The following is a 26,808-nucleotide window of genomic DNA, read 5'->3' as shown; positions in this document are numbered from 1 at the left end:
ACAAATGTACTGCTTCCAGTATGGACCTTTCTTTATATCGCTACTTGGTCCAGTCTGGACGTTTCTTTCATCTTTGTGTTCTTTTCTGCACTCTGGCCCCTTGATAAGCACCTCTGGACTGTGACGTCAGGATCCAGGAATAGCAGTTGGACGATCCTTTACATAGAAAAGTTTGTTCAAGTGTCTTTTCCAAATCTTTCCCATTTTTCTTACATTTGTAATCATCCTTCCATCACAATGCTTAAACGCCCTTGGGACGATTTTGCTTAGTTAGATATCTTACTAAGCTTTTAAAATGGTTTTACCCTCTACTGCCTCTTTCTACTTTATGACATGATACTGCTCATAATTATCCATCATCTTTCTCCAGAAGATTCTACAAATGAGTATATTTTAACCTGGTGTTACCTTTTGCAGCCATCTGTCTTCATTTGTTAAGTAAATCAGATATTTACACACTATGGTGCTTTCTGGGCTCTTGGTTTTCAATTAATTTACACAGTTACTTTTAGGTGAAATTATTATAGTCTGTGTCAATGTTATTTCTGTTTTTCATTTAAATGATTAAAGATAAAAATTCCTCTACATTACGTAAAATACTTTGAAATCTTTATTCTTGTTCACCCAGTGCTGATTTCTTACATTTAATTTCCTCCTGATTTCTTAACTTGCTGCAATATTTTCTCCTCTGACTTTTCATTGTCCTTCTGACGAGAGTGGAGTGGTGAACTTCAAAATTTCTATTGAAATAGGGAACTCTGCTCAAAACATCTCCCCATTTCTTACCTGGCTGCATTACTCTGGGACTTCCATCATCCCTCCCACATCTGGTACCTTTCACTTTTTAGCTTCCTTTTGTGTGTTGTCTTCCCATTAGACTGTAAGCTCCTGGAGGGCAGACTTTCTCTTTTATATTTATATCCCTGGTGCTTAGCACATAGTAGAGATTTGATAAATGTTTATTAATACAGAAATAGCGAAATAATTGCATCTTCTAATCATTAGATTAAAATGCATTTTAGGGAATATTTTCTAATTTTTCATTAATTATCCATTATCCCAATATTCATTATTTACTTCTCCTCTTTAAAATGGCAAAGCAATGTTTCTGTTTTTGTCATGTTGGCTAATAACGTTCTTAAGGAGTTAGTTCTGCTTGCTTTTTACTTATTTTTATTTGAAATTCTTGTGCTCTTTCTCTGGTCTCAAGATAGAGTGAGATCTGTTTTCCCCAATTCCTAAAGGTCTTATTCCCTGCATGATTTCGGGGATGTGCTGCTATCCTACAATTGTGGTTTTTACATTACAACTGTAACTCAAGTTTACATGTCACCTGTCTGCTAACTGTTGTGAACATGACAGTGATTCTGACACTGCTATTTGTCCATCCAGAGGGATTCATTAGCACACAATAAAGCTGAACCTTGTTTTGTTATTTCCTGCAATTAAATCTAATGCACTTTCTATAATTTCTCTCCTTTTGTCCACATACCTAAAAGTTTCTATAAGAATATGCCCAGAATCAATATTTGGAAGTTCAGCTGACTAAATCTGGATAAAGCTATCTAATCCCATTCCTAACAGCTGAGATGCAAAAAAAACCAAAGTACCTCCGGCATTATTTTGAGGTACTATTCGAAGAAGGATTTGCTTCTGCTTCTAAAATACGGAAAAGTCAAATACAGTGGTTGCTAAGAAGGAAGTTGGAAAGTAAAAACAAATGGAAGAGGAAATGACTAATTCCACTGGCAGGGAATTAAATTTCTCTGCCTTTACTCTTTTAACCTTTTGATGACAGCCAAAGGCCATTATATGGATAAGAGAATCATAAAATGTTAAAAAACCTAGAGTAAGGCATCCAGCTCATTGGATATAGTCTCTTTGGAGAATTTAGGGAGGGACTTATACAAGATGCGTTAAGTATGAATGTATGATGTACCTATATCTATGAGTTCATTGACCCAGTGAAGTGTTAAGTAAGCAGAGCAAGGAGAACAGCACATTCTTTCATTTTAGTATAACATATTTAGAGCACAGTGAAGGGATGAGAAGAACTGAGGGAATTGGGGACAACTCTGACAAACTTCTTAACTACGATTTCTATCACTGTACTTTGAAAAACTCTTTATGAAAATTAAAAGTCTCCTGATGGCTCAACTCACAGGGTTGTTCGAAGAATAAAGAAAACATATATATCATGTATAAAGCACTTCTTAAATCTTAAAGCATTCTATAGAAGTACCTGCAATTATCATTGATGTAGCTTCCAATACTTCTTTCAGGAAGTGACTTACATACTTGAGCACCTAGTTATCTTGTTTTACAATGGCTACTTAAAACTTAGATTTTTAAGAACCAGAAAAGACAAGAGCTAGTCATACGTACCTGGAAAGTTTTACTCAGCATATCCTCACCTTCCTTGGTTCCAAGTAAATTTACAATGATCTGGTTGCCATATAAACTTTTAAGTGTTCTAAAATGCCTATTGAAGAAACAAAGATCAAATCAGTACACTTCATACTATGAGGGATATAATGCTACCAATCTTATCCTACGGCTTCAATATGTAGATACCACAATTTACACAAAACACTCATATGACAGTACATCTAACTTTCAGACCTGATAAGTTTGGGCAAAAATAACTTCCAATTCATTGCTATTCGAATACATAACCATTTATTACATATCTATTATTGGGAGTCCCACTGGGATACCAATACAAACAACTATCAATAGAGCTTACATTCTCATGAGATATTCACAACCGAGTTAAGTACAAGGCAGAAGGTGATAAGAGAATTCAGAGAGAAAGACAGCACTCTCAGGGGCTGAGGAAAGGAAGGGGAGGCCTCAAAGAGGGTGAGAATTTGCGTGAGGCACTGAAGGAAGGACAGAATTCAAAGAGGCAGAAAAGTGGAATAGTGGGAGATATGGGAAAATCGTTCTCATTAATTCAGGAGAGTAGAAGAAAGTAGGATAAGACTGGCAAACAATTCTAAGACACGGTATGTGAAGAGGAACAGTGTGAAAAAAGGTAAGAAAGGCAGGCTAAAGTCCAACTCTACGAGGTTTTAATTTAATATAAGTTAACAAACACATATCAAGTACCTATGTGCAAGGCACTAGGGACAGACACATCAAAAACAGGAAAAAAAAAGTCTGCCCTCAAGAAGCTACATTTTACTGGGGGAATAGAAACAGATAATTAAATAGGAGATAATTTGAGGAGGGAGAGAACACTAAGGACTAGGGGGATTAGAAAAGGCTTTTACAGGAGGTTGTACCTTGAAGGGAGCTAAATGATCTAAAAGGCAGGGGTGAAGAAGGTGAGCCTTCTAGCTATGTAGGAAAACCAGGGCAAAGACAGAATGCTGAATTTGGTACCAGTTTGGCTCAAACAGAATCATTCATGATGATGATGAGAACTAACATTTATAACAGCATTTACTACATGGCAGGCACTGTGCTAAGAACCTCACAATTATTATCTTATTTAATTTCCACAACTACCATGGGGTGTGTGTGTGGGGGGAGAGGTATTATTATCCCCATTTTTTAGTGAGGAAACAGGCTGAAACAGGTTAAGTGATGTGTCTAGGGCCACACAGTTAGTAACTGTGAAGAAATATTTGAACTCAGGCCTTCCTGACTCAATGCCCAGCGTTCTATCCAGTATATCACCTAGTTGCACAAAGGACAGCAACGTGAAATAATCCTTGCAAAGTAGACTGGAGCAAGACTGTAAGGGCTTTAATTGCCAAGATGAGGAATTTGTATTTTATCCTAGAGGTAATAGGGAACCATGGAGAATGGCAGGTCAGAGTAATGCTTTAGGAAGACAATCTTGGCAGATGTGGGGTGTTATAAATAAGAAGAGGCAACACTCCAGAAGTGATAAGGGCCTTAACTATGATGGAAGCTGGTGAGTAGAGAGAAGAAACGTTAGCGGAGGTAGACTTAACAGATGGTGGGAACGTAAGGAAAAGTGAGCAGAAGCAACTCCAAAGCTGCAAACTTAAGGGAATGGCTGTACGCTAAATAAAACAAACAAAAAAGGCATATGTGGAATTTTGGAGCAGGGATAGGGGAAGGCGAAATAATGATTCTGGATGGATGTGTCACATTAAAAAATCAATTCTGGATACTCAGGGAAATATCCAGCATGTGGCTGGAGATGGGGGCCTAGAAGTCAAGGGTTATTTCAGAAGCTGTATAAAAGTTCAACTGGAGAGGAGAGAGAGAAGAGGAATCTGAATTATTGCAATAGTTTAGAGAGATGTGTTGAGGGCTTAAAACAGAGTGATGGAAGTGGCAGGAAAGAGAAAGACTTCCACTTAAGAAACAGTAGTGTGATATGGAATCCACAAAAATGTTTTTGCCCATGTAATTTCACATGGCCTGAAATTTGACACTCAAGGAAGTCTTCAGTAAAATAAGTAGGTAGCAAGGTAGTGAAAAGAGGCTATCCACTGTGAGCTCCTCTCCTTCCCAATTCCATACTGCGAATCATATCCTTTGCTCTAGTCTCAGGAGATGAATTTTTTCCTCCTAACATTAACTCCTCTCAAGTGAAATAATACACGCACAGCACTTTGCAGACTTCACAGTACTACATAAATGCTAGCCAATATTACTGCCCTCTTGTGGTTTTATAGCATCGCCCTGATCTCATCTCTGGGAGGCTGCTCCTGCAAACCTCCCCCTTTGGCCACTGACTCCTCCCCTGCTGACCTCAAATATACCTCGGTATCTCTAACCTTTTACAAAAAGCTGCCCTTGATCTCATCCATACAAATTTCCACCTCATATTTTTTCTCATACCATCAAATTCTTTAAAAAGGCTTTATTTGCTGCCTCCATTTTCTCACTTTCCACCACTTTTTGCTTCATAATTTGGCATTATCACCATTACTATACTGAAATTGCTATTTCCAAGGCCAACGATCTTTGTATTGATAAATCCAATAGCCTGTTCTCAGGCCTGTCCCTCCTGACTCTCAGCAGTGTTTGGCACAGCTGACCACCCTACCCCTTCTCCTTCTGTGTATACTTCTTCCTGGGTTTTCATGATACATCTCTGTCACAGCTCCCTTCCTACGTAGATGACCAACACCTCTCAGTCTTCCGTGAAGGATCATCACCCGTTCCACTACCCTGATGCACTGGTACACTCCCAAGACTTTGTCCTATGGCCTTTCTTTTTTCTCTCACTACACTCTTCTTCCTTGATGACTTCACAGCTCCCATGGGTTCACCTTATCTTTTTGAAGATAAAAGAAATCAGAAATTTAGAGCTACAAATGGCCTCAGAGATCATCTAGCTCTACGCTCTAATTTTACAGATGAGAAAGCAGAAGCCAAGAGAAATTAAGTGCCTAAAGTCACATAGGTTAAGAAAGTGGCAGAAACAGGATTTGATCCTAGGTCTTCTAATTCAAAGTCCAAGGCTTTTTTTCCATTTTATCATCATATTATCTCCACCCCTCCCCCTTCCTCGTCCCCACTTTGATCTATCCTTTATACAGTTGGCAAACTGAAATACCTAAAGGCTAAGTCTGACCATGCCAGTTCACGAAGTTTCAGTGGTTCCCTGTTACTTTTTGGATAAAATGCACACTCCTCTGTTTAGTATTTAAAATACTTCATAGCCTGGCTTAAGTTTATGTTACTAGGTTAACTATATATAACCCTAACCCATGTACACTCTCTGATTCAGGTGAACTGGCCTTTGTTATTCCCTATTTTATCTCCTGCCACAATTTTTGTCCCTCACACTTGCTATGCTCCCCCCTCAGCCTCATCTCTTTAAATTCCTAGCTCCCTACAAGGTTCAGTGGCTCAAGGGTCACCTTCTTCAAGAGGCCTTCCTGGATTTCTTTCAGTTTTCAGTGTTTTGTTACCATAACTATGTCCTTACTTTGTACAGAGCCTATATTTACTATCTTTGAACATATTCCCCTAGTAAGGAGGGGATTCCCCTAGGAACATATTACCCTAGGAGGAGCAAACTAACTTTTGTACTGGTATCCTCAAAGTCTAGCACAGTGATTGGCACATGGTAAGCACTTAATAAATATTTGTTGATTGAGTCCCGAATTTGGAATCTGAGAACCTGGGTTCAGACACTGATCCTACCACTGTAAAAGATTACATGGTCTAAAGTGGAAAGGACAGGGGTGAAATTTATAATAAGAAGAGTTGGCCTTGAATCTTGCCTCCGATAACTGTACGATGATGGTTCCAAATCTCATTTTCCTCACCTATAAAATCGGGGTATATACACAGGGTTGTTGTGAGAGAAGTAAACCTTCTGTAAACCTTCAAGTGCTATAAAACTGAGCTGTAGTTATTTCTGACCAATGCAGCAGCAGGATGCTATTTTATTTTCACCTTTGTAAGTAGCCTGGTGAGCTTGTAGATTACGCCTTGTGTCAGCAGATACCACAAGTCATCAAATATCTTCTCCAGGTATAAATAGGCAAGCTCACATAGCTTCATCTCTACAATTTTTTTCCTTGCATGGAGCAACTATACCATCTTAGCTTACAGAGCTCTGGTTCCACCTTCAATCTTAGAGACTCTACTTCTTGAGAAAGGGCCAAAATCTGTACCCTCTGCCATTGGTGACAACACAGAAACAGTGGCCAATGGAAAAGATATACAGGGATAAAACAAAATAAAAACAGAGATAGAAAAGAGAACCAGTTCTGCTGCCCTTAGAGATAAGAGCTCTGAATTCCTGGAGCTTCCATTTTAAATGAAAGTTCCTGAAAAAAGAAGACTTGAATTACAGATTTTACTTTACACCCAAATTGGCTAAAATGAAACCCTTGCCTAAAAAATGCTTACTTTCTAAGTGAATAAAAAGGAAACAACAATTCCCAAAAAACTAAAATAAAAGCTAATTTTACCTGTCAAAAGCAGGTGCATTGGTTTCAAATCCTCTCGACATTCGAACACGATGAGATCCCACCTTGAAAAAGAATGTTATATTTAATTATATAAGAAAAGCACACGTAAGAAATTGGCAGATTTAGAGCTGGAAGAGACTAACATTTGATCCAAGCCTCTCATTTTTCAAGGAAGATTAAAGGACTTGCCTGGGGTCACACAGGATAGTACAGGAACCAAGGCCTGACCCGAGTGCGAGGTGCCCCACATAATCTTTTCTAACCATATTAGCAATGATCTTTGGACCTTGAAGAGCACTTAACTTTAGGTTTACGATTCTCTCCCATGTAAATATAGTTTATTTGAATGAGTGAATGAAAAGCATTTAAACTTATCTTGTATTAAGCTGTGTTAAGCTGAGGATTCAAACAGGAAAAGTGGAATGGTTCCCTGCTTTCAAGAAGTTCCTAATCTAATTGTGAACATAAAGTTCAGCTGCAGGGCAGCCTGAAGGGTCTTCAGGTCCTAAGGTGGAAGAGATGGCAAGGTCTGGGGGATTCTTAGGTTTCATAAGTAGGTCTGATTATAGTGATAGAGGACTACAGAATATAAAAGCAGAACAGATGGCAAGGCCTGAAGGATCTCAGGAGGTGCTGGCAGGAAAGATGGTAATGTCTGGTAGTCCTCCATTTTATGGGAAAGAATAAAATTGTTGACTCTGCTGGACATCCCTTCCAAATCTAAGACTTCTTGAGTTAACACAAAGTTGAGAAGAACAATAAGCAGAGAGGTAAAAAAGGGGCATGGGGCATACTGGTCTAGACCCCTGGTATCTGGGGTAGGAACAAGCCATCCTCTGCTTCAATCACTATGACTTCCATAATCTGAGATGGGCATTCAGTAGCCTGGAAGATTTGGGAGGGCAGAAAGTAAACACTGGGATGATGATGTGCAGGGGTCAAGGAGCTAATGAGAGCAGAAAACAAGGATCCTGGGAGGCAGAGACACTGCCCAGGCCTTTTGCCAACATTATCCTGCTAGGGCTATTTTTTCATCCTAGAATGACTAGTCAGTCATGTTTTCTTTTCTTCCATAAACTCCACTGATTTGTCTACTTTTTCATCTATAAATGATGGTCTCTATAAAAATCTTACAGAAAAATCTATTGCTTCTGAATAAGCAAAGCTTTTCCTTCAAAGGATGACAGTGGAATAAAGATGCACAGATCCTTTTGAGGCTGACGTATTTTTACTATTAATAGGTGAAATATAAAGCCATAGGGAATTTAAAAAAAAGACTCCTTATTTTCTTTCTTGTTTCTTAAACTGCAAAGAAAGACAATGATACATAAAGTTGATAAAGAGCAGGCTTTTTACATTCCATTAATAAAGAACTAAAGAGTCAGCTACACTTCAAAGGAAATATTAGCAGTCCTAGACAGTCTAATAACACAAACAAGGTCAGGGTGAAGAAGTAAGAGAAGCTGACAGACATAAGGTGTTGACTAACTGAACAGTGGTATCGTCTTCAGAGGAAGGGTGCAGGAGCAGACAATGAAGGAGCAAAATCAAAGAGGACTGTCTAACTAAATTTTTGGTTTGCAATCCATTGTATTTTTCCCATTGACTCACACTGGACTGCAGATACGGAGCCTTCATCATTTCTTATTATAGGGGTATTTTTACTCTCATGTGGAATAGGTGGTCAAACAGAGCTTGGTACTTGAGCTGGACATTCAGAGATAAGCAGAAACTGGATGGCCCAAGAAGGAACATTTTTTCTCTATCATTTCATATTGTTTTATAAGGGGATAATGCTAAACTGTCTACCCTGCTCTTCTGTAAGATTCAATTCAACAAGCATTTATTAACGTTGTACACATGAGCTTTTATTTTAAAACTAGTGACTGCTGCCTCTATCCACAGGGCAAGACAATTACCATTTTGTCAATATCCATTCTTTAACCCTTTCCCCATTTGTTTTCAGAATCAGCAACTTGTTTAATGGGTTGGAGTTGCTTTAATTTTGCTAAAAGTAATAGTAGCCACCCTTTATATAGTGTTTGTGATGTACCAGAAACTGTGCTAAACACTTCATAATTATCTCATTAACCCTAGGGGTGGGAGTGGGTCGGCACTATTATTTTCCTCATTTTGCAGATGAGGAAACTGAGGCAAACAGAGGCTGTTAAGTGACTTGCCCAGTGTCACACAGCTCGTAAGGATCTGAGGCTGGCACTGAGCTCAGGTCTTCTTGACTACACATTGCCCATAACTTTTTTCTTCTACTCTGGCATTTATTTTCATCTCTGCTCTAACAAGTCAGCGGACTTACATGGATGGCCTATTTGAAGATGACTACCATATTAGTCACAAATCTTAGGATACAATTAATTTTAATGTGTTAGGATACAATAAATTTCACTTTCTGTGTTATACCTTGCTCTCCTCACTCTCTTTTTGATGAAAATATTCATCAAATATAAATATGAAAGGTCTATATATTCTACAGGCTTTTGGCTCCTAGCTACAAGCCATCTTTTGCTCCATTTTCTCTTATGCACTGAATTTACTGAGTTAGTTTTTAAAAATGATTTCACAAGTTCTTGATATGATTTCTCTACTTCTTCATCTTTTACAATAGGAACTACCTCAGTTATCTTCATGGTAGTGTTCTTCACACATTTTCACCATTATCAGAAGATCAAATGTCCCATGAAACAATGTGGACAAAACTCATTTATTTCCTCTACAAGAAGGACCTGAGGCATCCTTGCATTTAACTATAACTTCCTTTTTATCGTTACTACCTTCCTCCCAAACCCTCCCCACTTTTTAGCTACCCTCTCAGGGAATCAGAGCACCATCATTCACTCAGTCACCCAGGCTCTAAAGCTAAATTTTATCCTCACTTCATCCCTTTTTCAACACCACCTCCATATAACCAATCAGTTATCAAATATGTCAACCCCCCTTTGCATGTGCCCCCATTCTCTCCTCTGACACTGCTACTACCCTGGTGCACACCTTCATCAACTCATGTGTGGCTGACAGAAGCCTTCTGATAGGTCTTCTGGAGTCAAGTTTCTCCCCACTCCAGTGCATCCTTCCACTCATCTGGCAAACTGGTCTTCCTAAAGATCTTTCCAAGTCACTTCCAGTGGTTCTATGATCTTCCAGGACCAAATAAATTCCTCTGGCTTTTAAAGGCCCTTCATAACCTGGCCCATTCCTACCTTTACAATTTTCTGACATTTAATCCCCCCCCATGTATTCTGCAATCCAGTACATTAGCCTCCTTGATACTCTGTGCACAAGACCTTTCATCTCCCAACTCCAGGAATTTTCATTGGTTATCTATCACTCAAGCCTGGAATTCTCTCTCCATTCTTCTCTTCCTGCTAGCTTCCCTGGCTTCCTTCAGGTCCTAGCTAAAATTCAACTTCTATAAGAAGCCCTTCCTGATCCCCCTTAATATGACCACTTTCTAAGATAAAATCTCTTAATCATTCTCTGTGTGTGTACATACACATTATTTGTCTATTCATCCTGTATTTTACATCCTATATCTTGTTTGTAAATAATTGTTTGCAAATTGTCTCCTCTATTAGACTACGAGCTTCTTCAGAGCAAGAACTATTTCTTTTGCCTTTCTCTGAATCCACAACACTGGGCACAGTGCCTGGCACATAGGAAGCACTTAACAAATGCTTGTTGATGTGACTTGGTTTCATTTAAAACAAGAATGTCAGTATTGCCAGGAGATTCAGTTGTTGTAATGGCTTGTACCATTAAACTAACAGGACAGGCTCTGACATTTAGTGTAACAACAGTTATGTTAATGTTAGGTGGGTCAAAGTAATCTAGTCTATAAGGCTCCAACCTAAGACATATCTTTCCATGAAAGGCAGACTGTTTGCTTGATCAATTACTTTGCAAACTAGGCCAGAAGACTGCCAAGTAAGTAAATATTTAGCAAAATAAAATCACTACATTCTGATGAATAAGGATCTCTTAAGTAGAAAAAAAATAAATTATCAAGGATAGCTTAATAGCATGATGCCAAAGATCATGTTATACAATCTGAACCTTGTAATATTCAAACAGATTACAAAAAACCATTACCATGGCAAAATGCCAATTTGAGGACAACTGTGTGATTTTACTGGTTTACATTTCAAATTTGTACAGAGCCTTACAATTTGCAAAGTACTTTCCTTATAACTATTCTCTGTGGTAATTATAATTAGCATGATAATTACCTCATTTATATAGATGGAAAAACTGAAGCTCAGAAAGGCTGAGTGACTTCTACATGGTCACGCTGCTAATAAGTTTTATTTGTTGCTAAGCAAAATCCCTAAAGGAACTACTTAAAATATTAAAAAAAAAATGGCACTGTGCTTTGTTTCAACTTGAGAAAAATGTCTCATAGGAAATTAAATTACAGTAAAAAAATAACACTGAATGATCTGGGGTGGAGGGTGGTGTTGGTAAGGAGAGCAGAGAAGAAAGAAGTTTCTGAACTCAAGGGAAATTTTCCTAAAGAAAAGAGTTTCATAATGTCAAAAACATACTTGCAAACCAGGTTGCTCCCAAAATAATGGTACAGATCCACGGATTTGTATGAAGGAAGATACAGCATCATCTAAATATATAACCTGAGAAGGAAAAACCAAAGTTTCATAGTCAAAGCAGGTTTGCATATTAAAAAAAATTCAAACTTTTTGCATGTTAGACAAATTTTCTATTTCCTTTACCTCATAAAGCAATCGATTCTATTAATTTAGAATTCTTGAGCTTTTGGACAAAACTATTTTTATAATCAAGATGTGTAGAAATATTCTATAATGTTTAATGAGTTAAAATTTAGTAACTATCAGTTTTAAATCAATATATGATCTTTCAAAAATAACTTAAGCCAGTAAAAACAAGAGCCTGAAAATTCTTAAAAATAAAGCTGTATAGTAGATACTATTCTGATTGCTTTTCTAAGAGAAACAATATTCTAGTGAATTTTCCAATTTGGTATTGTATCCATCAATAATCTCTGAATTTAGTTTAGTTTTCTTTACTTGTACAATTTTATACTTTAAAAATGTTTTTTATATCTCTGAAAAACGAATTTGCCAAACAATGTTTTTATACACACACACATACATACACACACACACACACACACACACACACACGCAAGCCAGGATTATACAAATATTTTGGGCTAAATCTCAGTTCAAATTTCTAACAGTAGCATAAAAAAAAAAATAAGGTTTCAAAATATGTTTAATTTAGCCAAAAATATTATTGTAAAATTCTTGTAAAAAAATCACTACCCCTATATAATTCAATACTCAGATGACAATACCTGAACTAAGGCAGTAGTAAGATAATTTGTTGGGTTATACACAACTTGCCATATAATTGGAGAGTTATAAGCTCTCATTTTGGAAAAACTATAGAGAAAACTTTTTACCCACAGTACAACGACCAGTAAAGAAATAACGGACCATGAATGACTTTGTTACAGTTATGAAAAAGGTTTTAAGTTACATAGAAAATATTTAATTAGGTTATTGTTTCTTTAGGCTCTTTAGGGAAGACTAAATGAAATTAAGAGCTTTTAAAAACAAGAATACCTGTTCTGTCTCTACAAAATTAGCAACATGACCATCATCATTTGTTCCCCGGACATTAAACCTGGTCCCAGCTCGTTCACAACTCAGACGTGAAATAAGGCAAGCTTTTGCCTGTTTGTGAGCAGCATAAATTGTTCGAATTTCAACTCCTCCACACATAAGACGTAATAACCAGTCATCACAATTCACGCCATAGTGCTTGAGATGTAAGTGTAGTGATTGATTCCTAATGAAAAAAAAATTAGATTAGGTAACTGAAAACAAACTATACGGCAAAGCTTCAGTTCAACCCAAGTGTCCTTCAGTGGTTAGATTTTCATATGTACACTCAAAATGTCAATGTAGATTAAATGAATGACAGTATAACTGAGCTCATTCATTCAACATGTATCCATTATTAAGAGAATACACTGTCCTATTAGGGAACATGGGACAAGGATGTAAAAAAAGTTGGGTAAATGATGGGCATCCATCTGGCTGCATTGTGATTTGCATTTCATGCTTTGTGAACTTGGGCAATCACTCAAACTTTCTCTCATTTTAAAAATGAGACTACTACTTTCCCTACATTCCTTACAGAGTTGGTGAAAACCAAATAAGATAATGTAGGTGAAATATAAAGTGCTACACAAATGTAAAGTTTATTGAATACTAGATATATTCTTTTTGTGTCATTCTCAAGAAGAAAATTTGGGCATCAAACATGACACGTCATAGGAAAAGTATCATGAGAGAGATGGCGAATAAGTATGTTTATCTGAATAAGTGGAACTTGTACAGAAATCCTGAAGAGCCTTTTGAGATATATGGAATATATACACATATATGTATAGACACATGTATGCACATGTACATGTCTGCACATACAGAGAGATACAGAAATATGTGAAAAGTATATATGTCCCCCTTTCCATGCCTCTGCTCTCTGTGTCCATGGTGATGTGGATTACAGATAGAAGAGAATTAAACGCCAAGATGAGAAAAATGACCCAAATTTGTTTTGGCTACATAAAAGTAACTAACCATTTTCTTATCATTTACATCCAATTATCAAGGGCACAATGGTTACATATGTTATTTCAATATAACCTGTTTTATTAAAATAATAAATTCTGGGCACATTCTCAAAGTCATTTTGTTTGTGTAACATGATATCCCACCATTAAAAAAAATAAAACTGGGACCTCTGGTTCCAGAAGGTTTAAATTGCCAGAAATCTGACTTCTGGGTAAGTGGGATATTATATATTATTATCAAGCCATGGTATTACTAATACCATAGAAATTCCACTGATGGCATTCCTATCTTAGATACTTTAAAATCATTTCTAATTTTAAAATATTCTATATCAATGACCAGATCATATAAACAATATCTAATTAAATTAATCTAATTCAATATTTAATATTAGCCAGAAAAATTTTATAGTATATGAATATAATGGGAATCATGAACTCACCAGAAAAATCTATCGTCAGTTGTACGATCTTGAATGCTACGATGGGCATTAAGACTCAAATCTAAACTGGATCCAGTTGCAGACCATGCAAAATAAAAGTTTCCTGAATTCAAAATTTTGCGAACTTCTGAAATGCGATCTTCATCTGAAGAATCAATTCTTAAGGATATAAACTCAGTGGAAATAACTCTAAAAACTTCAGATTCTTGAATTTTTCCAACAGACATGCATCCTGTGACTAGAACCAGATACTGTGCCATTGTATCACCTAAAAAACCAAAGTAATAGTTGATGAATTCCAAGTAGGTTTCAAACACAATTTTAAATTTTCTTTTAGAAGTCTTATTTTTTCCCTCATGTCTAAAGCTATTATTATTCACTATGAAACATTAGGGAAATTCTAAGTCTCACTAAAACACTCACAAAACGGGAAAAATTTAACTTTAATACTTACATTGCTTTGAAATATTCAAATATAAAGAGAATAATATCAATATCTATTAAATTATCTATAGGTCCCTTAAGAAGTTTTCTTCAGTCTCTAATTAAGGCCATAGTGCCTGTATTAAACATCCTGTCCAGGGAATATCAATATAATTTCCTTGAAAGAACATTTTATCCTAGATATACAAGGGAGGACTTTAATCAGTGCACACGCAGTACAAATTTTCCAAGGAATGCTAAAGAAGATTACTGGTACGCAGTTTTCCAGTTGGATCCGTCAGTTTTTCCTCATAGAAAAAAAAAGAGTGAAATTTTTATGCTGGAATGCAGAAATATTCATCACAATGCCTTATAAGTGTTCTAATATAGGAATCATTCTTCCATTTAATAACAGGCATACGTATTTATTGTTCACATAGCAGTCCCTTTTAATTCTAAAAGCTTTATCCTGCACAATCAAGATCAAATAATTAGGCAGGTCATACCAATACTTAAAAGAGACTCCAAATAACATAGACATTATCATCTAAATCAGAGAATCACTATATTTAATGTGAGAAAGGGCCTTAGAGATCATCTAATCTAAACTCCTCATCTAAATATAACCAACCTAAGAAATAATGTGACTAGAATAAATCTTCACACTGACTTTCTTTGTTAAAATCTACAAAAATAAGGATAGAAAAAAACCATATTGAAAAGTTTTGCTTAGTAAACTTACCAAGGTTCAGTCGTAATACACCTAAGAGTCCATATGCGTCCATTACTTTGGAATACATGCCTTTGATTGCCTCTTTTTCTGCAGATGCTACAAAAAGTGTTTTAAGATGTTAGGAATAAAATAACTTGAACTTTCAACAACAGCTCTCTACTTAATCTAAAGTTTAAAGGACTCAGTCTTTTAAAATGAGGCAATTATTCAGACTATAAACACACCACAGAACTACACTCTCTGCTCCTATATGTATATTGCAGAACATAGATGGAGGATCACAACTGTGATGACTGGATCTACAACAAATTTATGATTGTAATTTCATCTAGGCCCTCACTGTTGCACAGAAATTCTTTAAGAAGAGAAGAATTTCTCTAGCACTCTACCCCACTACCCTATGTGGCTATTTGAACTCTTCCCAAATTACCACTTACAACCCCCTTTCCTACTGAAGATTTCAAATACTTCACTGAAAAAAACTGAAGACATCCATCCAAAGCTCCCTTTCCTTAACAATTCTACACTCTAAACCATCTGGACGTCAAAGAGGTATGAGGAAGGAACAAGGGGTCTGGAGAAAGAGGAGTCAGGTTCAAATTCCTTCTCTGACATCAGCTTCCCTCAGCCTCAGTTTCCTCAGCTGTAAAATGAGGGTTTGACTAGATGACTTCTAAGGTTCCTCCCAGCTCTGGGTCTATAACTATCCTCCTTCTGTCCTCTTTGGCAGCACTTCTGTTTGCAAATGCAACTCTTTTACAAATGCCCTTAGTCTCCTCTCCTCCAGCCATCCCTTCTCCCTAATTCTTTTTTTTTAATCACCAAAAATCTGCACACTCACCCTCTCGTCTCTACCCCCAATTGAGAACTAAAAACCTCCACAAAACCCATCATAAACAAGTATAACCTATCAAAACAAATTTCTACATGGTCGCTGTTCAGTCACATTTGATTCTTCATGACCCCATGTGGGATCTTCTTGGCAAAGATACTGGGGTAGTTCACAGTTTCACAGAGGAGATGAAGCAAACTGGGTTAAGTGACTTGCCCAAGGTCACACAGCTAGTACGTGTCTAAGGCCAGATTTCAATTCAGAAAGACTAGTCTTCCTGACTCCAGGCCTGGGACTCCATACACTGCTCCATTTATCTGTCCAAAAAATTTTGTCTCATTCGGTACTCTTAAGCCCTTCCCCTCTCTTATCAGGAGGTCTGTAGCCATTAATCCTTTAGAATTGTTGGTGACTGCACTGATAAAAGTTCCTAATTTTTTAAAAGTCGCTTGCCATTACCATTTTGTTGTAATTATAGAAACCTTTTCTCCTGGTTCTATTTATTTTCTTTTGACCAGTTTACAGGTCTTCTCAAGTTTCTTGGAAACTATCTTCATCATTTCTTTTTTCTTTTTTTTTTTTAATTTAACTTTTAACATTTATTTTCACAAAATTTTGGGTTACAAATTTTCTCCCCTTTTATCCCCTCCCCCCCCCAAACCCAAGCATTCTAGTTGCCCCTGTGACCAATCTGCTCTTTCTTCTATCCTCCCTCCCTGCCCTTGTCTCCTTCTTCTCTTTTGTGTTGTAGGGCCAGATAGCTTTCTTAACCCCTTAATCTGTATTTCTTATTTCCCAGTGGTAAGAACATTACATTTGATCCTAACACTTTGAGTTCCAACTTCTTTAGCTCCCTCTCTCTCCACCCCTTCCCCTTGGAAGACAAGCAATTCAATACAGGCCAAATCTGTGTAGTTTTGCAAATGATTTCCATACTAGTTGTGTTGTATAGGACTAACTATATTTCCCTCCATCCTATCCTGTCCCCCATTACTTCTATTCTCTTATGATCCTTTCCCTCCCCATGAGTGTCACCTCGGATTGCATTCTCCTCCCCATGCCCTCCCCTCCATCCTCGCCCCCACCCTGCTTGTGCCCCTGTTCCCCACTCTCCTGTATTATGAGATAGGTTTTCCTATCAAAATGAGTGTGCATTTTATTCTTTCCTTTCGTGGAATGTGATGAGAGTAGACCTCATGTTTTTCTCTTGCCTCCCCTCTTTATCCCTCCACTAATAAGTCTTTTGCTTGCCTCTTTTATGAGAGATAATTTGCCCCATTCAACTTCTCCCTTTCTCCTCCCAATATTTCTCTCTCACTGCTTGATTTCATTTTTTTTTTTTAAGATATGATCCCATCCTCTTCAATTCACTCTGTGCACTCTGTCTCTATGTATGTGTGCATGTGTGCATGTGTGTGTATGTACTCCCACCCAGTACCCAGATACTGAAATGTTTCAAGAGTTACAAATACTGTCTTTCCATGTAGGAATGTAAACAGTTCAACTTTAGTAAGTCCCTTATGACTTCTCTTTGCTGTTCACCTTTTCATGCTTCTCTTCATTCTTGTGTTAGAAAGTCAAATTTTCTTTTCAGCTCTGGTCTTTTCATCAAGAAAATTTGAAAATCCTCTATTTCATTGAAAGACCATTTTTTCTCCTGAAGTATTATACTCAGTTTTGCTGGGTAGGTGATTCTTGGTTTTAGTCCTAGTTCCTTTGACTTCTGGAATATCCTATTCCATTCCCTTCGATCCCTTAATGTAGAGGGTGCTAGATCTTGTGTTATCCTGATTGTATTTCCACAATACTTGAATTGTTTCTTTCTAGCTGCTTGCAATATTTTCTCTTTCACCTGGGAATTCTGGAATTTGGCCACAATGTTCCTGGGAGTTTCTCTTTTTGGATCTCTTTCATGCGGTGTTCTGCGGATTCCTTGAATATTTATTTTGCCCTCTGGTTTTAGAATCTCAGGGCAGTTTTCCTTGATAATTTCATGGAAGATGATGTCTAGGCTCTTCTTTTGATCATGGTTTTCAGGTAGTCCCAGAATTTTTACATTGTCTCTCCTGATTCTATTTTCCAGGTCAGTTGTTTTTCCAATAAGATATTTCACATTATCTTCCATTTTTCCAATCTTCTCGCTATGTTCTGTGATATCTGTCTTTCTCATAAAGTCCTTAGCGTCCATCTGTGCCATTCCAGTTTTGAAAGATCTATTTTCTTCAGTGAGCTTTTGAATCTCCTTTTCCATTTGGCTAATTCTGCTTTTGAAAGCATTCTTCTCCTCATTGGCTTTTTGAACCTCTTTTGCCAATTGAGTTAGGCTAGTTTTCAAGGTGTTAATTTCTTCAACATTTTTTTGGTTCTCCTTTAGCAGGGAGCTGATCTGCTTTTCATGCTTCTCTTTCATCCCTCTCATTTCTCTTCCCAGTTTTTCCTCCACCTCTCTAACTTGATTTTCAAAATTCTTTTTGAGCTCTTCCATGGCCTGAGCCCATTGGGTGGGCTGGGACACAGAATCCTTGATTTCTGTGTCTTTGCCTGATGGTAAGCATTGTTCTTCCTCATCAGAAAGGAAGGGAGGGAATGTCTGTTCTCCAAGAAAGTACCCTTCAATAGTTTTATTTCTTTTCCCTTTGCTGGGCATTCTCCCCAGCCAGTGGCTTGTCCTCTGAATATTCTCCTCACACCCACCTCACCTCCTGTTCCTCCCAGCCAGCGTTTGGGGACTGAGATTCAAATGCTGCTTCCTGCCTTAGGGCTTTTGGCGGGGGCAGGGCTGCTATTCAGTGTGAGAATTAAGTTCAGATGGTCAGGTCAGGGCAGGGCCGCCTCTCAGGCACAGTTCCCTCAGGGGGTTTATGCACAGACCTTCCACAATGGATCCAGGCTCCCGCCCGCTTGGGGAGCCCCTGTCTGCAGCCGCCTCTCAGCTTCTATCTCCTGGGGGGGGCCCGAGCCATGGGGGCACCCCACTCCCCTCTCAACCCGCCAAAGAGACTCTCTCACCGACCCCTGTCACCTGGGGGGGGGGGGGGGGGGCTTGTGCCGCCGCTGGAGATCCCGTCCCTGAAGCCTGCTCGGATCTGTACCTCTCGGAGCCGCGGCCGCCACAGGTCTGGGCTGGGCTCCGCGTCTGCAGCGCGACAGACCTTTTGCGAGAGGTTTGCAGGTCCCTCTGTGGGTGGAGGGACCCGCGTGGCCGCTGGAGATCCCGTCCCCGTAGCCCGCTCGGATCTTTTCCTCACGGTGTCGCGGCTGCTGCAGGGCTGCACTCAGCTCCCAGTCCCGGCGCCCAGTCCACAGCGTGAAGGATCCCCCGTGAGAGGTTTGCAGGTCTCTCTGGAACAGAAATCTCCCTCACTCCAATATTCCGTGGCCTCTGGGTGCAGAATTCACCGTGAGTTGGTCCCCTCTAGCCGTTCTGTGGGTTGTGGGTTCGGAGCTATGTGTATGTGCGTCTTTCTACTCCGCCATCTTGGCTCCGCCCCTATCTTCATCATTTCTTACAGCACAATAGTATCCTAACAAATTTATATACCATAATTTGTTTATTCATTCACCAATTTATGGGCAGCACCTTAAATTCCCATTCTGTGCCACTTCACAAAGAACTATAAATATTTCTGTACATCCTTAGGAGTTTGTTTTGCTTTGAACTTATCCCTCCTTTAATCTATCCTCCCACCTCTTCCTTTTCCCTCCTATTTCTCCGTTTAATGAAGTGTATTGCTATACCTGTTTTTGTAGAAATATTCTTCCCTTTAACCAGGTCTGATGAGAATAATGTTGAAGTGTCGGTGGCTTTCCTCACCTCCTCTATCTTTGTCATATAGATTCTACTTCTGCACTTCAGTTGTATTTTCCCTAACATTCCTTTCCTTTCCTCTTTCCTGACACTGCATTTCTCTTGCCTTCTCTTTCCATTCTTCTATTAAGGTCATCAAGACATAATAGAACCACTCCCAGGCCTTGTCTAATTAAACTCCCTCTCTGACCTCTGACAGTAATTTGATTCAGAGGGGACACATGTGTATCCTCATATTAGAACATAAGCAGTTTATCCTTGTTTAGTGCCTTATTATTGTTCACTCATATATCTTATGTTTCTCTTAACTCATGCTTGAATTAAAAAATTTCTACGTAGCTCTAGCCTCTTCATCAGGAAAGCTTAGCGTCCTTTCATTAAAGGTCTTTTTTCCCCCAATCAATTAATAAATATTCATTAAGTACCTACTACATGCCAGGCACTGTAGCATCATACCACATGTTGCCTGTCACATGAATAACTGTGACTTTTTCTGGGTTTCCTCAACAGGATTTGATCTGGTGCATATTCTAGGTTTGGTTAAAGGAGTTTTATGAAGGGAAGCATGTCTAAACTGCTCCTTCTACTCTGCCATCTTGGTCCTACCTCATATCTCTCCCTAATTTTCAATCTCTTCTTATCCACTGGTTCCTTCCCTAGTGTTCGCAAACATACCCTAGAACTCCCCCATCCTTAAAAAGAAAAACTTCATGTGATCCTACCATCCCTTATCTCATCCGCCTTGCAGAGTTAAAATTCTAGAAAAAGCTGTCTACACTCATAAACTCCATGTTTTCATCTCATATTCCCCAACACATTGAGATCTAGCTTCCAATGTCAACTGAAACTGCTCCCTTCAGGATTACCAATGATCTATTAATGATCAAATCCAGTGACGTTTCCTATCAGGTCATTTTCCAATGACCAAGTCTTCTTGACCTTCACAGCATTTGACACTGTTAACCACTCCCCTCCTCCTTGGATTTTCATATTGTTCCCTCCCAATTCTCCTTTTACTTGCTGGAGTATTCTAGTGTTGCCTCCTAAGGTAGAATCATCATTCTTATCTCACCTCCTATGTTTACATTTTTTGCATCAGCGTCTGTTGGTTGAACTATCACTTTTATGCAGATTCTTCCCAAACTACATATGCAGTCTCATTCTCTCCACTAAACTCCAATCTTGCATCACCAACCACATATGCAGTGAGGATCTCAAACTCAACGTGTCCAAGACAGAAACAATTATAGTGATAAGGGAGCTTCTGGCTCAACTTTATTACCATCATTTATTTCAGATGAGCAGAACGTGTAACTAGCTAGAGTCAGCAAAATCCAAGGGAGACATGAACCACGTAGCCCCAGGGTTAACTAGCTGGCTCCTGTGCTGTCCTTCTGCAAGTTTACAGCTTAACATAATCATCTATAGCTCTGTTCTCTACTGGCTGGTTTCCTGTTTTACCTGATATAGATCTTTCCTCTCTGCCGTCTGCTCTTTGGTCTGTATGATCATCATCTTCCCTTATCCACTCTGAAATGTCACTGTTCCCATCTGCTTATGTAACTAAAATCTATATAAAGTTGCTGAAACTTTTGTTCCAGGTTCACTGATTTTCAGTGATGTCTATGCTCAGATCACAATAAACTGATTTTTTTCCCTGTATCTCTGTATCACTGATTGTTATGATTGCCAGGAGCGCCTACCAATGGATTCTCAGACAGTTTTTGTCACAATTATCTTTTCCCTAAAACGCTCCCCTCTTCTTGACTTCCTTTTATTTTATTTTATTTTTTCAAATAAGGATGCTCCCCTCCCAGATTTACCACCTCTGGGTCATCCTTAATTCTTCTCTCTTCCTCACCTCTCAAATCCAATCTCTTGCAAAGTTTTGTCAATTCTACCTCCACAGTGTATCAGAATCTATTTTCTTCTCTCTACTTACAGCACAACTACCCTAATTTGGGCTCTCAACACTTCGCACATGGACTATTTTGGTTAATTTCCTAACTGGACTCCCTGCCTCTAGACTCTTCCTTCTACATAGACCCTTTCTCTACATAGCTGTAAAATGATTTATTTTAAGTGCTAAGTCTGGCCACGTCACTCCTTTGCTCAAGAATCATCAGTAGTTCCCTTTTGTCCCTAGGATAAACTATCGACTACTCTGGCTTTTAAACCCCTTCATAATCCCTGGCTCTGGCCTGCCTTTCAGACTAACTGCTTATTACTCTTCTCTACATAGTCTATATTCTAGCCAAACTAGTCTGCAATGCTCTAGACACAACATTCTTTCTCTTATCTCATATATCTCTTTGCATAGCCTATCTCTATCATGCCTTACATCAACATTACAAAATTTTTGGCTTTCCTCCCAGATCAAAGATCAATTTTTATGCTGTCTCCTATAGAAAGACTACTCTTACTGTAACCCTCTTTTATTTTCCCCCCACCAACCCACTCCTAGTACCTTCCTTCTGAAAATTACAATGAACATATTTTGTATTTATTTTTCAAGTACATGATGTTTATCTCAAATAGAATATAAACTTCCTGGGCAAGGGAAATGATTCTTTTGGCCTTTGTATTCCCAGTACCTAACTCAGATGCTGAAGAACATCTGACTCCAGGTCACTGCTAGAGGGTTAAACCTCTAGATTGGTTCCTGCATTGATTCTATCTGATTGTGGGACTAATCAGGCCCTCATGTCTAGATAATCATTTTCCCTTTTGCAGGCTTCTATGGCTATGCAATGGAAGTCTACTAAGGCCAAACTATCAGTGCCTAGTGGTAAGATGTGATTGATGAGGAACCAGCTGAAGTTATTAGCAGTGGTCAGTCATGTGATATTCTACATGGGCAATGTTCAAAAGAGACAGCCTGGAGGCCATAGCGAATCAGCTTTTAGTTTTAACTTAAATACTGGTACTCCAAATGACCAAGAGTTGACATATTATAAGAAGAAATAAAGCATATTTATGCTGATATTTGAGAAAATTCAAAACCAGAAGACTTTAAGCTAAATGGAAGGATGGTTGATAAGTTCTCCTCAGAAAGATACGCAAAAGGGAAAGTTTCTTCATGTTCCTAAAGGCAATAAGAAACAGACTAGCAAAATTTTTAAAAGCTACTAGCCTGCCTACCATTTAAAGCTCTCTACAAGCTGGCTTTATCCTTCCTTTCCAGGATCATCTCACTTAATTCCTTTAAATAACTATATTTTGGCCAAACTGAACTTTTCTTTGAATTCATCCTGTCTTCTCTCTATTTATTCAATTCTATATTTTTCCTTTTCTTTATCTTAGATCTGCCCAAAATTAAGAGAGGAATATTACAATTTCCTGCCACTTACATAATTTTCTATGCCTATCACAAATTTGGCCTGAATTAGGATGGTTATGGTATAAGTAGAGAAGAAGATAAATTCTGATCATTGTAGAGTTAGAACTGATAAGACTTTGCAAGAGAAATGGTTCTCCTTTATGAATTTAGATGCTAAGCATATGGAATATAAGTTTAATACTGATATTGGTTCGCTGTTTTATGGTTCCTTTCAGCGTAATGTAGTTTCTTTCTGTTCCTCAGTTTCTGGCTAACCAGTGTTTCAGCAGTGAACTGTCACACTGCCATCCCAGGCAGAGTAAGTGTCCTGCTTTCCCCTGAGAAGGATGGCTGAGTCGAATATTATGCATGTCTATGAGTCAGCCTGCAAGAGCCTGCCAGATTGGGATAGCTGCGGGGGGAGGGGAGTCTTGAGTGAGCAGGTTAAGGATTAAGGATTAGCCTTTTCTGCTGTTACTTCATTGAGTTGTGACCTTTAGGGTTCTTGGCATCTTAGTCAATGGAGACAGCTAAAATTGTTTTCTCTTGTGCGTAACTCCTGTTTGGAAAAGGATCATGTCTAGTCTTTCATCTTGTTAATTATATGACCCAGAAGTTTCTTTAAGAATCTAGTGCCTCTTCTACTACTAACTAAACTATTCCTCTCCTGGAATGAACTCCCCCTACATTTCTATCTATTGAAACCCTTCCTTCTCATTAAAGACCAGCTCAGGCACTACCTCCTCCATGAATTCAATTCAAATATTCATGAAGCACCTATTAGTATTATGTGATATATTATACAGCCTTTCCTGATTCCCACTTCAAGTTAAAAGTGACTTCTCTCCCCAAAAATTATACCTATGTACTTGTATGCTAACAAATTATATTTACTTGAAAACATGTCAGCCCACTGTATAGTAAGATCCATGAGACCATGAGACTGTCTGGTTTAATTTTTGCATCACTAATACTAGAAAGTGTACTGAATACAGAAATGTGCAATTTTAGAGCTGAAAAGGAGCTTTAGAGAAAATTCAGTTTCCTCATGAAGGGGTTAGACTAAATGACCTTTAGGGTTTTTCCAGCTCTAAATCTATAGTCTTAAGATATCTAGTCTGACTCCTCAATTTTATAACTGAAAAAACTGAACAAGAGAAGTGAAATTACTTGCCCAAGGTCACATAGCTAGTCATGGCAGCACCCAACTGTCCTAACTCCCAATCTAGTGCTCTTTTCACTAGGAACTTAATTCTTACATTAAACTAGATGCATTAAATAAATTTCTGGACTTCAGTTTATTTAAAATATTTCTATTAATGCTTCTAATAATAACTACTAATTTAGTCTCTCAGCTTCCCCCACCTCCCAGATCTTTTTAGCCAAGGAAAAGAATATTTATTTCAGTCATATCTACAGAGAAGTCTATCTACAACTTTTTCATTTTGAAGAAACTAAAAATCTGATAAAAACAGAAGGTGAATAAGTAAAGTTGGAATAAAGATGGCAAAAGGAACAGAGGGTGAAATACATCAGCTTTTTTTTTTATAAGAGTTTAGCATCCCTTTCTGCTGGGGCAGTATGTCTAGCCACTCCTTATCGTTGAACCAGGCAACTATCTCCCTTTACTATAGTCATTACCCTTAAGAAAATGGAGAAGAAAAACAGATTTGCATGTAAATATCTAAGAAGTAAGAAATAAACTTAATGCCCAAATTATCACAATTGTATAATATCATTTTTATATACAAGTATTACTTTAGTAAAAATTGACTTACTTATCTAGCAAGCAAATCAGTCTTTTGTCATATCAGTAGATTGGGCCATAGTTTAAGAGGGCACTGATAAACTGGAGAGTTCAGAGATGGGCAACCAGAATGATGAAGGGAGTTAAAGTACATGTCATGCAGGGATTAGATGAACGAAGCAGGCAATTTTAGTCTGGAGAAGAGAAGACTCAGAGAGGATATAATAGCTGTTTTCAAGTTTTGTCACATGAAAGAAGGATGAGCCTTCTCCAGTTTGGTCCCTGAGGGGCAGAATTGGAAGCAATGGGTTGATGTTAGAGGAAAAAACTTCCTGACCATGAGAGGTGATAAATACTCCCTTTTTGGGGAGCTTTGGGCAGAGGAGGACAACTGGATGACTACTTATCAAATATGTTATAGCACGGATTCCTTTCACATATGGTTTGGACTAATTAGCTAGTGAAGTCCCCTACAACCTTCACAATCTATGATTCTGTGATCTAAGATTAGGAGAAGAAAATAAAGCAAAGAAGCTTGGAGCTGAAAAAACACTGAAGATTATTTTTAGCACAATTTCTTATATTACAGAGAAAAATCATAAGGCCCACAGAGGTGAAATAAACTTATTTGCCTAAGGTTACACAATTCCTTAGTGGACAAGCTGGAACTAGAACCCAAAGTCTTTTTCTCCCCCCTGAGACTTGAGTTCTACACAAAAGACAAGAAAAATAACTTTTCCTTGTAAAACAAAGCAAAAACAAATAAATGAAAATGTCTTGTTAAAACTTCACATCCCAAGCCTGAGAAGTGGCATGGCATAGAGGAGAAAAAAGGCCTGCATTCACATCCTTTATTATCTCATTATGGATCTTTAAATCAGACATTTTTTAATCCATTTAAAAAGCTATTTATATTTTTAAGCTTGTAGTTTACCAGGGTGTGGCCACTGGGCATGCTACAGCTTCCTGGTGCCACGGGTGAGAGTTGGGTGGAACAGGTGGACACCAAAGGTAGATGAGCAGCCCTGAAAAGGGCTGGGCAGCCATCACACCAGAGGTACTAGTCCTTTTCTGAACAAGATCTACACAGCCATTGTGCTAACCTCATTGCTGTATGCCAGTGAAACATGGACAATCTACCAGTGCCATGCGAGGAAACTGAACCGCTTCCATTTGAACTGTCTGAGGAAGATTTTGAAGATTATCTGGCAGGGTAAGGTACCAGACAGTGAGGTTCTTACTCAAACTAAACTGCCAAGCATTCAAATTTTGCTTCAGAGAGCACAACACCGATGGGCTGGCTACGTTGTTCAAATGTAAAACATACATTTGCCAAAAAAGACTAATGGAGAACTAGCACCGGGCAGGCGATCACATGCTGGTCAGAAGAGGCAATATGGGGACACTCTCAAGGCTTCTCTCAAGAACTATGGAACTGATTGCGTGACATGGGAGACACTGGCACAGGACCGCTCAGCATGGTGTGCCCACATCAGAGAAGGTTCTGTGCTCTATGAGCAAAGCAGAATTGAAACAGTTCAAAGAAAATGTAAGATGCACAGATTTAGAATATCCACCCTAAATGTTCACACAGACTATCTGTGCTCAATCTATGGTAGAGCATTCAAGCTCATACTGGTCTGATCAGCCACAGCTGGACACACTGAAACCTGACTTTATCATGGACAACCAACCAACCTATATTTTTAAGTTTGTAGTACTCTATTTGTAGTATTTGGAATATGCACTCCAAAAATGTACTACATGATGCAAAAAGTTAACAATTTCTTGTTTTCCTTTCATTCTAATATTCTAGAATTTGTAGAATATTTCTAGAATATTCTAAACTTTTCAACTATAGACGTAAAATAGCCTTCATTATTTTTTATGAATTTCCTGGACTCACTTTAGCCCTTCTAAATTTGAATTCTCATTTTTTTAGGCTATGCTTTTACATT

At 38.2% G+C, this 26,808-nt stretch overlaps 1 protein-coding gene across 9 annotated transcripts in view; it reads right to left on the bottom strand.

Moving 5' to 3' along the window:
- SYNJ1 (synaptojanin 1) overlaps positions 1–26,808 on the bottom strand; it is a 116,261-nt gene that overhangs the window by 62,363 nt on the left and 27,090 nt on the right. For all 9 annotated transcript variants that reach the window (XM_072615072.1, XM_072615077.1, XM_072615073.1 and 6 more), the window contains 6 exons: positions 15,154–15,240; positions 13,989–14,256; positions 12,530–12,755; positions 11,471–11,554; positions 6,915–6,976; positions 2,386–2,482 (listed from right to left, as the gene is read on the bottom strand). In XM_072615072.1, coding sequence (XP_072471173.1) covers positions 2,386–2,482; positions 6,915–6,976; positions 11,471–11,554; positions 12,530–12,755; positions 13,989–14,256; positions 15,154–15,240 — 824 coding nt within the window. The remainder of the gene's footprint in view (positions 1–2,385; positions 2,483–6,914; positions 6,977–11,470; positions 11,555–12,529; positions 12,756–13,988; positions 14,257–15,153; positions 15,241–26,808) is intronic.

The sequence above is a fragment of the Notamacropus eugenii genome, chromosome 5 (assembly GCF_028372415.1).
Source record: "Notamacropus eugenii isolate mMacEug1 chromosome 5, mMacEug1.pri_v2, whole genome shotgun sequence".
NCBI classification, from domain to species: domain Eukaryota; kingdom Metazoa; phylum Chordata; class Mammalia; order Diprotodontia; family Macropodidae; genus Notamacropus; species Notamacropus eugenii.
The sequence above is the reverse complement of the archived record's forward strand: the minus strand, read 5'-3'. Positions and strand labels throughout refer to the sequence as shown.